Genomic DNA, 17395 nt, shown 5'->3' on the forward strand with positions numbered 1-17395 from the left:
TTGCTGAATTATAAAATTTCCTACCTTACAAATTCTCTTAGATAATACAAAGTCTTTTGCTTTTGAAAGGTCATATAAAAGGTATAAGTCAGTCTCCCGAGTTAATATTGGTTCATAAAAAAAATCAATTTTATGTTATTTCAATATGTTGGTATAAGAAAAGTCTTTTTAGAAAAGAATTTTGAAGCAATAATAAGTCTTAAAAAAGAAGAAGAAACAGTCATTTATCTGAGGCTAATTTCTAAAGCCAAACAAAGGATGTTTTCCCCACTCAGCAACAATGGGACACTCATTCTTCATATGCCCCAATGTTTGTTTATTTGTTTCCAAAAAATCAGATTACCACCTGCTGGAATCCCAGCCCAGGAACCAGCCCGTGAATGTGGGAGGCTCATGGCCCTGCTTGATGATGGTAATAGGTGTCCTCTTATCTCGTCCTGAAGGGTCTGTCTCAAGGTATGTTTTGGCTAAAAAAGAATTGCAAAGATATAAAAATCAGTTCATTTGAATTAAACTAGAATTGCTACAGAATGAAAATTCTTCCTATAAAAGTCATGAATTAAATTATCATTGTCCTAAGTAGCCATAGATGAACAATTTCTCCTTGGTTTCTCTCATCTGCCATGGGAAGCACCATTATAAAGACACATTTTTTTTCCTGGAACAAATCCAAGCTTTAGGGATTATTCTGTGGCATGATTGTCATCTTTTTTAAATAAGAACACTGGGCCAAACGGGATATCATTACTCAAAAATTACTTTAGAAAATATAACTTTTCCCAGTTACAGAGATTTTACAGAATTATTCTCATAATAAAACAAGAGTTTTGTGAATATAAATTTTTTTCAAAATAACTATATTTGAAATTAAATAGCAAAACTTTTCTGGTGCCCTTGTGACATTTCTTTTTCAATTTTAAAAGATTCAATTTCTCTTTAGTACCAAGGGTGATACCTGGGATATTTCTTAGTTTTGTAGGTGTATTTCTGGAGGCTGTGATGCCAAAGAGCAGTCAGTGCTTGGTAGGACTACACCGCACCCTTTGACTGCCCCAGCTGGTCCCTGGGATGTGGCTTACCAGATTTCAGTGACTCTTTCTTCTCAACTTCATTGGCATCTTTGCCAATCCAAATAAATATCTGAAACATAAAACAATGGCCAAATGCGCTGTTTTTGCGTGTTGACTCAGCATGACTCAGTGAGCATAGCAAGTGCTTCACACGCTTTTGTGAAGACTGAGTCTTCACAACAACCTCAGAAGGGAGGAGGTGGGGGAGGGGCCTTCCAACTATCCTCCACATTCCATTGCTTGCTCTCACCAGGAGACATCTGAATTATCTCCCCCAGTGTGACTATGGATTTTACACACAAACATCCTATGTATAGATGACATTTTCTAGTTTATAACACGATTCTTCACAAAAACAGCAGGGTTTTTTTTTTTTTTTGTGTGTGTGTGTGTGTGTGTGTGTGTGTGTGTGTGTGTGTGTGTGTGTGTGTCAGTCATTCTTTCCATTCCTCAGATATGGCTGGAGAGAACCATATCTAGATACAGAGCTTGCCTGTGCCAGTTCCCAGATGATCTAGGGAATCTATGACTTAAGTCTAGAGATTTTTTTTTTCTTTCTGTGTTATGCCCTATAAAACTTTGGTAGAGTGCTAGGATGCTTAGTATTTAAATACCAAGGACTTTTTTTTTAAAAAAAGGAATTCATATGAAATCTATGCTGTGTGTGTGTATATATATATACACATATATACATACATTCATGTGTGTACATACATGTATATGAATTTGCATGTATCCTCATTTTTGCTAAATATGTGAGTTGAGCATTTTACTGCTGCAAATTTTCATGAAATACTTTAATCACATTAAAACACTTGTTGGCAGAATAATTTGGGACAAATTAAGCCTTTGTTTTCTTTGTTTTTGTTTTGTTTTGCTTTGTTTTTGTGCCAGTACTAGAGCTTGAACTTAAGGCCTGGGTGCTATCTATGAGCTTTTGTTGCTCACAGCTAGTGCTCTGCCACTTAAGCCACAACTCTACTTCCTGGCTTTTGGTGATTAATTGGAAATAAGAGTCTCATGGACTTTTCTGTCTGGGATGGCTTTGAACCACAGTTCTCAGATCTCAGCCTCCTAAATAGCTAGGATTACAGGCATGAGTCACTGGCACTCAACATCAAGTTAAGTTTTTTTTTTTTTTGGCCAGTCCTGGGCCTTGGACTCAGGGCCTGAGCACTGTCCCTGGCTTCTTCCCGCTCAAGGCTAGCACTCTGCCACTTGAGCCACAGCGCCGCTTCTGGCCGTTTTCTGTATATGTGGTGCTGGGGAATCGAACCTAGGGCCTCGTGTATCCGAGGCAGGCACTCTTGCCACTAGGCTATATCCCCAGCCCTCAAGTTAAGTTTTGATTGTATTCCAATTCATACTGAAGGTGCTCTTCGTACAGAACACACTATGACAGCATGATAACTTAAATACAAAGTATTATATTTAAAAAGATGAGGTGCATTAAGAGGAGAATCTGGGGATAAATTCTCCAATTCAAATTTGGTCATCAAAGACCAAGAGGCTTAGGTGTAACTTAAGAATAGGTGAGCCATTAGACACATATTTCAAAGCAAAATCTCTGTGATTGACTCTAGGACTAATCTTAATTTAGTTGAGTTTTCACACTTGTTCTATATAATTCTCTCCTTTCACTGTTTTTAATTTACATAGAGATTTTTTAAAACTACTAGATATGGTATGTCAAATTGCCATTAATTCTCTCCTCAATTAAGATACTTAAAACGGTAACATTTTACTGACTGGATTACAATTATTCTGTGCTGGTTCCTTCCCTGGGAGAGAACTTCTTTACAACTTCCTGTCAGATTTCAAGAGAAGTGCTCAATATTGTTGTGACCCCCCCTGAAATTGTACAAATTAAAGTACTGATTAGCAAAATGAATATGTGAATAAATTAGGAGCAAGTGCATTTTACAAATAAAATGAAAACTAGAATTTTTGAAACTATAGAGCCAAAATCAGTATTGGTAAAATTATTTCCAAAGTATGAAAAGAATTTGTCCAATAAATCAGTTTTATTATTTTGTTAAAGTATGTTAAATTTCCTTTGACTACAACCTTAATTCCAAGGCCTATTCAGTTTCCAGCCATAAGTAGTCTTTTGTTTTGAGCAATATACAGTTCCTACCTGTTCCCAAGCATCTAGTAACATGACATCATCTTCTGCTAAATCATCCTGGGAGAACTCTCCTGGGACCTCTTCAATCTGAAATGTACAAAATACTTAATTACCAAACAATATAGCCAATATTTTTCTGACACATGAGATACAAATGCTTTGCATTATCTTGACAGGTTAAAAAGCTTTGCTAATTATTTTTTTCTTCCTTTTGGGTAACAGAGATTTATATTGTCGTTCATCAGTGGTTGTAATCAGAGATCACAAACTGTTGGTACAGTTTGGCCAGTGCAGTACTTATCATAAACACTGTACTTGCATGCCTTTGGGAAGGACATAGTCATTTTGACCACAGTTCTCAGAATATGTAGTTCCTTATGACAAGTGGCTTCCAGTGAAGCCAATACAGTCAGTATTTTATTGCATTTCTAGTCTATAAAGACATTTAATATTATAGTCTAGGCATTGCATTTTTTGGTCTTTCATTTTTATAAGTCAAGATGATTTTAGCAAAAGTCAATAGACCTGGTCATCTCACTAGATCAACAATTTTCAGTAAGGTAACATTATAGCATGACATCACACATATAAAATTTTATGATTTTCATTGTGTCTTAAATCTGTATTCTTGGTGATAAATAGTGAATGGTAAGGGGAAGGTTAATATGATCCACACAACACCAGTAATCAATATTCAGCCATTAAATATTTGTAGGAATTCTGAATTGAGGAATTTGGATTTGTCCTTTGACTCTCATGATGGTGTAATGTGACAGATGGGATTGTAGAACTCAAAACCTCACCCTCTCTGTCTGCCATGTTACTTTGTGGTGCAGTCAAGCAGGTACTAGCCATGGCCTAGCCATTGGGACTCAGCTAGGTCTTTCCAGGGTTCCTAAGCTCTGCCTTAAGGAAAAGTGGCATAAATCCAACCTGCAGTCCAGAACAGAACCTCCATGCTGAGCCTAGGCAATCTCTAGCTCCTAAGCATACTTCCATTGTTGAATTTCAATGGCCCAGTGGTTCATGCCTATAATACTAGCTACTCTGGAGGCCGGGGTATGAGAATCTCAGTTTGAATCCAGCCTAGCCAGAAAAGTCCATGAGACTCTATCCCAAACTACTCAGAAAAATCCATATTGCAGGTGTGACTCAAGTGGTAGATCACTTGTTATGAGCAGGAAAATCCAAGCAAGAGTACAAGGCCTGAACCAGCACAAAAGAAAACAACAAAAAACCCTTGAATATGCACTTTTCTAAGCTTTTATGTGCAATCATTAATTTGATATTCACAGCAACTATAAGAAGTAAGTACTATGATTTCTACATTTTACAGATGAGAAAACAGTGTTACAGCGAGGATAAGGAATCTGACTAAGGTTATATAGCCAGTGAGCAATGTGATGTCACTTAAGTAAACTGGGTCTAAAAGCAGTGCTGTTCACAATGCAGCCTGAGACTCTCAGGGGCAGTCTTTTTGCAGGAAGAATTCCAAATGTCAAACAAGAAAATGAGTAGAGTACAGAGAAAACGTGTATTTCTCAGAAAGATTAAACACATAGCTGAAAAAAAGAAAAAGACTAATGAAAAAAAAAAAATTTTTTTTTTTTTTTCGCCAGTCCTGGGCCTTGGACTCAGGTCCTGAGCATTGTCCCTGGCTTCTTTTTGCTCAAGGCTAGCACTCTGCCACTTGAGCTACAGCGCCACTTCTGGCCGTTTTCGATATATGTGGTGCTAGGGAATTGAACTCAGGGCTTCATGTATACAAGGCGAGCACTCTACCACTAGGCCATATTCCCAGCCCAAGGGATTGAAATTTTTGTTTGAATCTTAACTGATAATAAATCCTGTATACTTACAAAATATGCTCCTGTAAATGACATCTTCCATAAAAACAAACATCTAATTTATAGAAATACTGCCAAATAAAACTTGTGAGAAATCACATAGGCCATGGTGAAAGCATATGACACAGAAGTTGTTTGGATGGAATGCCCAATTACTAGTCAAATAAACAAAGTAGCAGACTTTTCTCATAACAAGTTGATAAAATACAGCAACTGCAAGAATTTCCTACAAAATGGGTGACAATCTGTGCTCTCAACAACCAACTATGGACTGTCATCCACTATTACATTTTAATTGTTAGGCCAAATCTCTCCAAAATTTCAAGTGTAATTTGTATATAAACAATTTGTAGGGCTGGGGATATAGCCTAGTGGCAAGAGTGCCTGCCTCGGATACACGAGGCCCTAGGTTCGATTCCCCAGCACCACATATACAGAAAACGGCCAGAAGCGGCGCTGTGGCTCAAGTGGCAGAGTGCTAGCCTTGAGCAGGAAGAAGCCAGGGACAGTGCTCAGGCCCTGAGTCCAAGGCCCAGGACTGGCCAAAAAAAAAAAAAAAAAAACAACAATTTGTATATAAACAAGTGGCTCTACCACTTTGAGCCACTCTCTGGTCCACTTCCAATTTTCTGATGTTTAATTAGAGATAAGAGTCTCACAGACTTGTGACCTGCCCTGGGCTGGTTTTGAACTGCGATCCTCATTACTCAGCCTCCAAATTGCTAGGATTACAGGCTTGAGCCACAAGCACCCAGCTAAGGCATTTTCTTTTCCTAGGAATAAATGTGTCTGGAAAGTACTCAGGAAACTTCCATGTGTGTGTTGAACATAAGGGATGGATTGAATGATCTGTAGATGGTAGCTTATGTGGAAAAGAACATTTATCATTTAAGTTGACACAAAGTCTTAGCATACCAGAGATGAGAGAGTTTGGCTACATGGAAGTAAGGCCATTGCTTAGGATGATTATTTCAGAGCCTGGTAGAGAATCAACCTTGTACTATCATGGATTTCATCCTGTATTTCTCCCAAATTCACAGGTTGAAACCATAGGCTTCAGTGGGACAGTACTAGGAGGCAGGACAGGACCTTCAGGAGGTGATTGAATTTAGTTGAGGTCATGGGGATGGAACTCCTGAAAAGGAGCAGAGTCATAGAAGAGAGTAAGAATGGACTGGGCAGAGTGAAGACACAGTGAGCAGAACAAGAAGAAAAGTTCACCAGACAGTACTCTGCTTGTGCCTTCATCTTGGACTTTTCAGCTTCCAGAACTTCTAGAAATAAATGCTTACAATTTAAGCCACCTTGTTTTATATATAATATATATATATATAATCAAACAGAACTAAGACATTTACATAGATCCTTCTAACTATACTTTTAATTACCTAGAATTAAAAGTATTTAAATAACTAGAAAACAAAACATACTTGTTTATTTCACCTAATCTACAGGCATATATATATACATATACATATACATATACATATATACATATATGCCTGTAGATATATATATAGATATAGATAGATATAGATATAGATATACACATAAATATATGTCTTCCTGTGATTTTTTTTTTTTTGCCAGTCCTGGGCCTTGAACTCAGGGCCTGAGTACTGTCCCTGGCTTCCTTTGCTCAAGGCAAGCACTCTGCCACTTGAGCCACAGTGCCACTTCTGGCTGTTTTCTATATATGTGGTAAATGAGGACTCGAACCTAGGGCTTCATGTATGAGATAAGCACTCTTGCCACTGGGCCATATTCCCAACCCCTTCTGTGATTTTTATACAGTGATTTCCAATATTTTTTTCATTCAGTCAACTTGACAATGTTTTTATTCCCCTGGGAAATTGAAATGACAGAAAATATCTACCAAATTAGCAAATTTAGCTGTACATAATTCATATAGCACCCTAATGCTGACACAGTGTAAAGTAGCTGCCATAGCTGGGTTGTTTTTTTTTGGGGGGGGGTGCTCTTCCTGGGGTTTGAACTTAAGGACTGGGCACTGTCCTTGAGCTTTTATGCTCAAAGCTAGTGCTCTATCATTTGGGCCACAGCTCCATTTCGAGCTTTTTGGTAGCTTATTGGAGATAAGAGTCACAGACTTTCCTGCCCTGGATGGCTTTGAACTGTGATCCTTTGACTTCAGCCTCCTGAGTAGCTAGGATTACAGGTGTGAGCCACCAGCACCTGGCAAAATAGCTGCTTTTAAGAGCACCTTGATTTATATATTACTGGCCAGTGTTCTGCCACATTTTCATATCAAATTTTGCATCACTGACTCTTAACTATGTGGTACCAATTAGCATCCATAGCTTACAGGTAAACTGAACCTAGAAATCATCTATCCCATGGCTGAACACAGTCTGAGCACAGCAGTGTCTCTCTGAATGGTAGGCTTACAATGAATCTTCCTGTTTTGTTGGAGCAGCCATAGAGCCGAGGCGGATGGTCTTGGGCCTGTGTCTCCAGCAGTGGTGAGGTCTGGTAGTCCTTCTTCCCACCAAGAGAGCTCCAGAACTCCTCTGTGAGAAACACACTTATTTACTGAGTACTTATTCAAGGATATGATGGTTTCTAGTACTTCACACTTCACTATCTCATCTGAACTTAGTATTAAGTTAGTTAAACATACTACTAGATATGCAACGAATACAGGGATTCTTAACCTCCTATAGCCATCGAAAAAATGCCCATTTATGAAAAAAGCCTAACAATGAGTACTCCACACTGTAAATCCAGTTCATGCCTCAATACACACCTGGCTCTTTGCCTTCCTGAATTCTTGCCACTTTGCATTTGAGCACATTTGCCACATACTCTGAGCCTTTGGCCTCCTCCTGGCTGGCACCTTTTCCTGTCCAGATGTATCCACTGTTGTGAGGCAGTTTTAAGACGAAGACATCATTGGAATTCAATGAACTTGCATCCACATCAACCTAAAGGATAAGGAAAAAATAGCACAATGAGTCAGATTCAGATCCACAATGCTCCCACCGCAAACATTCCACAGGAGCTGTGGCTATGAAGAAGCACCCCCCTGGAACTTCACCCAGGGCACCACTGCAACCGATGCTTCAAACGCTGGCATAGAAGCACCGGTCCTATGTCATTTTAACACCCAACTGCCCTCAAACAGTAATGCAAGGCTCAAATAATGAAAGATGAGGGTTTTGAGCAGTGCACTGATGGCGTGTATCTATAATCCTAGCTACTCAGGAAGCTAAGAGTGGGGGTAGAGCAGTTTAAAGCCAGCCCCAGAAAACAAATCTGCAAGACCCTTATCTCTAGTCGACTAGCAAAACAGCTAGAACTGGAGGCATGGCTCAAATGGCAAAGCAGCAGCCATGAGCAAAATAGCTGAGTGAGAATGCAAGGCTCTGAGTTCAAGCCCTAAGTACTAGTACCTTAACAAAGAGTTTTGAACTTAGCAATGGAGGCTGATGCCTATAAATCCTAGCTGCTCTCGAGGCTAAGATCAGAAGAATCTCAGCTCAAACCCAGAAAAGGTGGAGAATTCTATGAGACTCCATCTCCAAAATAACCAGCAAAAAGCCAGGCTGAAGGCATGGCTCAAATGACAGAGTACCAGCCATAAGCAAGCCAAGTTACTGAGAGATCCTGAGTTCAAGCCCCAGTACTGGAAAAAAAAAAAAAAAAGGACGGGGGATTTGCTAAGAATGGTGGCACATGCTTATGATCCCAGCACTTGGGAAACTAAGGCAAAAAGTTCAGGAGTTCTACGCCAGCCTGGGCCTAAAACAACAAAATGATGAAACAAAGGACAAAGGATGAACCAATGCAACAGTGATACTCACACGACAATATGTTGAAAATGAGTTGTACAACATTGGGGGGGTGTAGTGGGAGAATAATGAGGGAGGGGATAATGAGCCTGACAAGGTATATACTCACTACCTTACATAGATAACTGTAACCCCTCTGTACATCACCTTGACAATAAAATTAAATTTTTAAAAAAGAGGAAAAAAGGAACAAAATGATGCAGGCAGGCAGGGAGAAAAGATGAAGGGATCTGAAGACTAGTAGAACCAGTTATCAAAGATACCATACAGACATGGATGAGCTCTCATTGAAGACTGGGAAAAGGGCAAAGTATTAAAATAACTCAAATACAGAGAGATCCTGTATTTTTTCCTCCCTCACTAAAGAATTGCTTGTGCAAAATCTCATCTGAAAAACTAACTAAAAGAAAAAAAGGGCTGGGGGAAGAAGAAATGAAATGCTTGCCTAAAATGCTTGCCTAGTAAGTGTACAATCCTAATTTCAATCCCTAGTACTAGAAAAAAGTAAAAATAAAAAGGCAAGAGTGGGCTGCTGTACAAAATGATACCACTCGGCCCACCACATAGAACAGGCATGATGAAGGCCTCAACAACAGCCTTTTGTCATTATCACAAAACCCCATTCCCCAGAGAGAACACTACAGGAAGAAGGAATGGCTTTTGATGCTTTACAAGCAGGTCCCAAGGGTTGGCTTTATTCAGGGAAATGGTGCAAGTCCTCTCCTGGCAGGAATGAGGCCGCCTGGACCCAGCTCAAAGGAGCCCACTTCATGGGGTAATGAAGTATTGCAACCAGGTCTGGATTTCAGGATTTATCATTTGTAATCTATATGCTTCACCTTGAAGAAAGAGCCAAGATGATAGAAACAAAGTAACAAGAGGCCAGTGTCAGTTTATGTGAGATCAGTGGGGGAAAACTAAACCTTTACATTCATACATCATTAGCCTGCTAGAAGGGGAAGGAAGACAGGGATGAGCATGGAGAATGTCCCTGCCCAATCTACAGGCTTTACTAAGTGGGCATTGGGAGGAAATACAACTCACATTTAAGAGCACTCTACGAGCATCTGTCCTCAGAGGACAGCTACAGAGCAAGAAGACTGAGAGACAATGTTGGCAGTGGAATGATGGAAGAGTGACCACAGTTCTCTTTGTTTTTGTTTTTATTTTGTGCCAGTCCTGGGGCTTGAACACAAGACCTGGACACTGTCTTTGAGCTTTTGTGGTCAAGACTACTGCTCTACTACTTTGAGACACAGCTTCACTTAGTTACTTGGAAATAAGAGTCTTCTGGGCTTTCCTGCCCAGACTAGCTTCAAATTGCAATCCTCAGATCTCAGCCGTCCTAGTAACTAGGATTCTGGTGCGAACCATGGACACCCAGCTCAGTGACTAGGTTTTAAGAGCTCAGCTGAATGGCTTGTGCTCAGGTGAAAGGCTTGGCAGGTAGGCTCCAGTTTAGAATAAAGAGGTACCCTTAAGGATGATGTGGGAGCCCTGGAATTCATTAGTGACTGAGGTGACTGGGATGTGAGATGTGATGGGATTGGTCCAACATTCCCAAGCTTGCTCCCCACATTTGTTATGCTTGTACAGACAAGGGCCTTTCCTCTCCGATTCTCCCCATGTGGTGTTACCTGACCATCAATCACAATCCTTCTACACCAAGCCTTTCAAGATTAGAGCTGCCTCTTGCCTTTGTCAACATGATTTATTATAGTATTTGTTCAAGTTCAGTGCAGTTGAAACATGTGAGAAACCAGAATTTAACTTTTAACTCAACTCCCTTGCTTTCAATAGTTTCTTTTCAATTCTAGATTTTGTTTATATTAGAGAGAGGTAAGGCAGTTACTTGCCACCTGTATGAAGGCTGATATTGACTGGCTCATGGTCAGGTCCACTGGGAAGTGCATAGCCAGGGTACATCTTACTAAATACATGGCATTACCTCCACAATTCTGGTGATGGATGCCAGGTTTCTCCGTACTTGGAAGAGGCGTGTCGGGGAAGCAGGTGCTTGCCCACCCTTCTTTGATGTTCCGTTCTTGTAAATAATGAGTGGTTTGTCTTTGAACAAGCTTAGCAAGTGAGTAGGTTCTTTGCCTTGGGAAACTCTGACCTGTGTGGAAGGAGAAGGGAAATAAGAGAAACACAGTCAAGAGTGCAATTGAATAGGTTGCATTTCTAAAGTTCTTCTCATTTTTCCTTTCTGAAAACAAACAAGTACATATAAAACACCAGAAGCAGAGGGAGAATGATAGCAGAAAGAACGGGCTGGTGGTAGTAATCCAGCACAGTTCCCTTATTCACAGTAGACCCAGTGTCTCTTTCAGAAAACATGAAGATGTAACTTTGATCATCTACATTGCCAAAACAGAAAAGGGAAAACCAGCAGAACACTGGCATTTACATAATCATATGAAAACTGCCTCAGCATGTTAAGTATGTGTAGACACAAAACATTCCATGTGTTTGAATCTGGTTCAGATGATTAACACATATACATTCACATACTTAAAAAACTAAGATAACAAAAATATCAATTCCTCGTGTAGGAATATAGGCACCATCTTTAAAGAAACTCTACAAGGTAGAGTTTACTTCTGCAGAAGGGTACACCATCAGCCAAACACAGAAGAAATCACACGGAGCAATCAGGCTGCTCCCATTTTTACCCTTAATGCAGTGGGCCCTGCCACTCTGTTCCAATTGCTGCAGCTCAGGTTAAAAATCTGCAACAGGTTGTGGCTTAATTTAATAGGCTGTCTTAATTAATAGGAACACCTGTAATGGTATCTCCTAATTATAGTGTAATAGGAATTGGATGTAACTAAAATACAACCAACTAAGGTCAAACTATTTGGCTAAGGCAGTAACTTTCCAGAAAAACAATTCTCAAAAGACTGACAAAAAGGAAATAACACACTCTGATAGAAAAGACAACTTTCCTCACAATACGATTACTATATCCCCATTGTGTGAGATGAAGTATTAAAAAGTGGCAGAAACAAACCAACTATATATACTGTCTACTCTTTATATTACCTAAGGAAATGGAAATAATGCTGGGCTCTAATAGCTTACACCTGTAATCCTAGCTACGCAGAAAACTGAGATCTGAGGTTGGAGGTTTGAAACCAGCTCAGGCAGATAAATCCAAGAGATTCTTTTATCCAATTAACTATCCCAAAGCTTGAGGTAGAGGTATTGTTCAAGTGGTAAAGCACCACCCTTGAGAGAAAAGCCCAAGTGAGAGTGTGATGCCCTGAGTTCAAGCCCCAGGACTGACTGGTTGAAAATAATAGATATGCTCAATATACGCAATGTGTTCTTTATATATTATAGGAACTTTTCAAGGATGAGGAAATTAAAGAAAATAAATAGTAATTTTATTATTATTACAATAAAATATTGGATTAGAACTGTCTCTTCCTCACACAAACTATGGATGAGGTTTTGTTGTTGTTGTTGTTGTTGTTTTGCCAGTCCTGGGCCTTCAGGGCCTGAGCACTGTCCCTGGCTTCCTTTTGCTCATGGCTAGCACTCTTCCACTTGAGCCACAGCGCCACTTCTGGCTATTTTCTATATATGTGATGCTGGGGAATCGAACCCAGGGCTTCATGTATACGAGGCAAGTACTCTTGCCACTAGGCCATATTCCCAGCTGGATGACCTTTTTACACAGAGTTAAAGCACTAGGCCAGTCCCTTACTGTTTACTTTTTCGTTCTGTCCTGTCCTAAAACTAGTCTGTCTTCATAGAGGCCAGGTGGATGGGAATGCTGACATACCTACCATTACAGGGAGGCCCAGGCGAGTACTGAAAACAACTGACTTCGTCAGTATGCTTCAACCAGTAGCATTCAAATCAGCTAATAAGGAAACTATCCTCAGTCGCAAAGCTTTAGCAGGTGGAGGTAGGGGTAGGAAGGTGGGAAGGGAAAATGCTTAGACTGTTTGCCTAGCATTTCACAGTCTTGAAAAAAGAAACTTCAGTTGCCAATATAAAAGAAAAGGGAACATTGATGAAGGTCTTTGCTTTACTGTGACACAAGAATAAGAGAGAGAGAGACTGGATCCATTAAAATTTGTTCAATAAGCTCTGTGCGAATGGTTACAACCACAATGCAGTACTTTTTTTTTTTTAAGTATTACTGTGAATGACTGCCACCTAGTGTTAAAAGTGAAAATTTTCTATTGCCTTTTTTTTAAAAAATTTATTGTCAAAGTGATGTACAGAGAGGTTAGTTTCATACCTTAGGCACTGGATACATTTCTTGTACTGTTTGTTACATCCTCCTTCATTTCCCCCCTCCCCCTCCCCCCCCTCCCCCTTTCCCTCTTCTCCCCATGAGTTGTTCAGTTGGTTTACACCAAACAGTTTTGCAAGTATTGCTTTTATAGTCATTTGTCTTTTTATCCTGTGTCTCTCAATTTTGGTATTCCCTTTCACTTTCCTAGTTCTAATACCAGTATATACAGTTTCCAATGTACTCAGATAAGATACAGTGATAGTCTATTGCCAATTTAAGATTCAAATGGCTTCATGGAAATGATTAGTTAGGTACTGCTGTGAAATATGGAATATGAAAGGCGCAATGGAGATATCCATAGATTTTCAGTTATTTTGACAATGCTTTAGTGATCAACTAAACAGAACAGATGACATCAGTTCTAGAAACACTTAATACATAAGTTAGCTAGAAATACTTCAATCAAGGAAGAATGCAGGGATGAAAGAATGATAAAGGGGCTGAGTCTGATCCAGGTACATTGCTTGCTTATGTACAAAGGTCACAGTGAAACTTCCTTGTACACTACTTGAAGCCAATAAAAATGTGAGTAAAAGGAAATGAATAGATTTTATGGAAGAACAGAGCTGAGTATAAAGAATTCATTGTCTAATTAATTAGCATTAACAATAATCAAGCTAACCTTTTAAAGATTTATATTCAGCTTTAGACTAGACCTGACATATGTCTATTAATCATTACTAGGATGGAAAGAAAGTCATTGGAAGGTCAAAAGTAGGATTCACATAGGTTTTATGTTCTAAAGTACCTGGCTTACCTTTCTACTTAATTATTATGCTAGAAGACACAATTATACATTTATAAAGACTTGAACACAAAGCAAACCTAAAACATGGTATGTAAATAGAATCTTAGGTCACTTGGTAAGAGGCACGAGGAAGTTAGACTATGCTCCATGCTGCTGTGTCAGGTCTAGAAGATATTTTCCTAGCAGATGGGGGCAGATGCTTTCCCTAAAACCAGATAGAAAAAGCTCCCAGGCAGCAGCACAAATGTCTCCAGCTCTAAAGAGGGAGGGAGAATGGAAGAGGCACAAAGTGATTGCAAGCTAGCTATAGAGACAAAGAACAAGCAAGTGCCACTTGGGTTAGTAAGAGAAAAGAAAGACGCGTTTCAATTATAGAACAAGGAATTAAATAAACAAAGACCAATAATTTTCTGGGGATACTATTAAGAGTCCTGAAAGAAGTACCATATATTTCTACCACTTGAGCCACAGCTCTACTTCCAGCTTTTTCATAGTTTATTGGAGGTAAGAGTCTCACAAACTTTCCTGCCTGGGCTGGCTTCCACCAATGATCCTCAGATCACAGCCTCCTGACTAGCTAGGATTATAAGTTTGAGCCACTGGTACCCAACATATAATAAGTATGTTTATAATAAATATGTCAATATTGTCTCTTCTCATTCCCTTCTCTCCCTCCCACTCCTGTCCTATCTTCTTCTCCCCCATATAGGCACATACAAATAATCTCTCCCATCCCTTTTCTTTCCCATTTCTTATATCTCTCCTTTTTTTTCTCCTTTCCTTTTTCACCACTCTCTCTCCCTGCCTCCTATTTCTGTCTACTTCCCTCTCTCTGCCATTTCACCTCTACTTTCTTTCAGTCAAGATTTTTGTGCCTAAAAGAAAAAAATATAGGAACATGTTCTCTTTATTCAGAGTTGATTTCTCTGTGCAAAATATTACATGAAATGTTATGATTTGAGAGTGTGCGAAATACTGTTGAATTTTTTACCTATTAAGTAGAATTATTCATCTGTGTTTGTTCCATACTGCTATATTTATTTCCTGTCCCTTCTGCAACAAATCATCACAAATGAATTTACTATCTTACAGTTGTGGAGGTTACAAGTCTGAAGAATTATTACACTATTCAGTTGCTAGGCCAAATTCAAGCAATTGTCAGACTGCATTAGAGACTCTGGTGATGAATTCTTTCCTTGTTTTATTTCAGCCTCTAGACGTTGCTGTATTACTTGGTTGGGGGCACCTTTCTCTCTCAAAGCTAGCAATGGCAGCTGAGCCCTCCCCATGCTGCATCCTTCTGCTTCTGCTTTGCTACCTGGTTTACGCCTAACAGTCCTGGCAATTACAGTGCACCACCCAGCAATTCCAGAACATCTCTGAAGGACAGCTAAAGAGTAAGTGTGACTCCGTCTTTAACCTTAATTCTCTGTCACCTTATAGCATGACACTTAGTCTGTTGACTTCATTGGCTTAACAACAGCTAGAAGGAATAATAGTTTGTTTGGTTGTTTGTGTCAGCCTGGAGCTTCAATTCGGGGCCTATTTGTGCTAAAGGCTAGTGCTCTACCCCATGAGCCACAGTTCTACTTCTGGCTTTTTGGTGGCTAACTGGAAATAACAGTCTCATGGACTTTTCTTCCCTGAGCTGACTTCAAATCACAATTCTTAGATCTTATCCTCTTCAGTAGGATTACAGGTGTGAGATGCCACTGGTTATTTTATTATTGTGTCCTTTCTCATCCAGAATCTGACACAAGTAATATAGTATGAGGCTAGAGACATTGAAATTCAAATATAAAAAATGTAAAGGGCTTTTGCTTGCATGTACTGGAACTAGGGAAGGGAAAGGGAATACCAAAATTGATAGACAAAGGATAAAAAGACAAACCAATGCAACAGTAATACTCAAAAAACTATATGGCATAAACCAACTATACAACTCATGGGAGGGAGAGAGTAATGGGGAGGGGGGAGGAGGGAATGAGAGAGGAGGTAACAAGTTGGATAAGAAATGTATTCACTGCCTTATGTATGAAACTGTAACCCCACTGTACTTCACTTTGACAATAAAGAAAAAAAAGTAAAAGGCAAGAAAATGTCAAATTCCCACCCCAACATGGGAGGAAAGTGAGAGCTAGAGATTTAGATGGCAGTGCTAGCTGTGGTAATGCATGCCTGTAATCCCAGCATTTGGAAGAAAAGGCAGGAAGATCACAAGTCAAGGCCAATCTGGGTTACATAGAATGACATACTGTACTATTTGTAAAGAAATGTAAAGGCCTGGGGGAAATTATGTTAAGTGAAGTTAGGCCCAGAGAGACAAAGAATACATGTTTTCCCTTGTATATGGAAGGTAGATTTAGCTTGAAAACTTGTAAGTAAACACAGTAGATGGTACGCAAGTATGTACAAAGGTACTAACTGAAATACTGTAGATTCAAAGGAAACCTCATATAGTGTAATTTGTTAAAAAAGCAAAGTCAAAATTTAGCGAAGTAACACACCAGGATGCAGATATGTGAAAGGGGTAGGTGGGTGGGGCCAAAGGGAAAAGGGAAGATGAATGAAGAGGAGAGAGGAGAAGAATGTAGTAAAGAATCCAGTGTCGCCAGGCACAGGTTGCTCACACATGCAATCCTACCTACTTAGGAGGCTAAGATCTGAGGATGGTGGCTCAAAGCCAGCCTGATGGGAAAGTCCATGAGTCTCTTGTCTCCAATAAAAGACCAAAAAGCCAGAAGTGGCACTATGGCTTTAGTGGTAAAGTACTATCCTTGAGCACAGAAAGCTCAGGGAGAGATCCTTGAGCACAGAAAGCTCAGGGACAGCACCCAGGCCCTAAAGTCCAAGAGTGGCACAAAAGAATAAAAAAGAATTCAACATTTATCCTACAAAATTAACAAGAGAGAGAAGGGGGGATAAAAGGAAGGGTGGGTGAGAGTGTTGAAATGGGTCACATTGATCAAGATACATTGCATTCATGAACTGCTTTGTTAAATGGCAACTCCTTTGTACATATACATACATGGAAAGGGACAGAAAAGAGAGAAAGGAGGGGGCAAGGTGATGAGAAGAGAAAAAGAATGAACTAGCATAACATGGACATGTCATTAGTGGGGGTTAAAATATGGGAACCTGCACAGCCTGTCCTCCCAGGGACCGATCCAACTGAACAGTTAGGAACGCGGACGTGGTCAGCTCATCTCTGGTGGCATTGGCTCCTTGCCTAGAGGAAGGATAGTAAAGTCAGTGAGCTTGGATTCATGTTTTAAGATTTTCTCATGAACAAACAGTAAAAGAAATGTATCCAATGCCTAATGTATGAAACTGTAACCTCTCTGTACATCAGTTTGAAAATAAAAATTAAAAAAAAGAGATTTTCTCATGTAAGCATTTAAAAAAGAGACATAAGTTATGAAAAGTCAAGATGAAACCAACTTAAACTTGCAAAGAGGAAAGAATATTGAACCAGGCT

The 17395-nt window shown here is 39.6% G+C and overlaps 1 protein-coding gene across 2 annotated transcripts in view; it reads right to left on the bottom strand.

Annotated features, from left to right (window-relative positions):
* Positions 1 to 329: 329 nt before the first annotated feature.
* The window catches only part of Scin (scinderin), a 70734-nt gene continuing 53668 nt past the window's right edge, over positions 330 to 17395 (bottom strand). For both annotated transcript variants that reach the window (XM_048339764.1, XM_048339765.1), the window contains 7 exons: positions 17056 to 17146; positions 10806 to 10976; positions 7813 to 7990; positions 7455 to 7576; positions 3208 to 3285; positions 1080 to 1140; positions 330 to 467 (listed from right to left, as the gene is read on the bottom strand). In XM_048339764.1, the coding sequence (XP_048195721.1) occupies positions 340 to 467; positions 1080 to 1140; positions 3208 to 3285; positions 7455 to 7576; positions 7813 to 7990; positions 10806 to 10976; positions 17056 to 17146 (829 nt within the window). In that variant the 3' untranslated portion in view covers positions 330 to 339. The remainder of the gene's footprint in view (positions 468 to 1079; positions 1141 to 3207; positions 3286 to 7454; positions 7577 to 7812; positions 7991 to 10805; positions 10977 to 17055; positions 17147 to 17395) is intronic.

The sequence above is a fragment of the Perognathus longimembris genome, chromosome 2 (assembly GCF_023159225.1).
Source record: "Perognathus longimembris pacificus isolate PPM17 chromosome 2, ASM2315922v1, whole genome shotgun sequence".
NCBI lineage: Eukaryota > Metazoa > Chordata > Mammalia > Rodentia > Heteromyidae > Perognathus > Perognathus longimembris.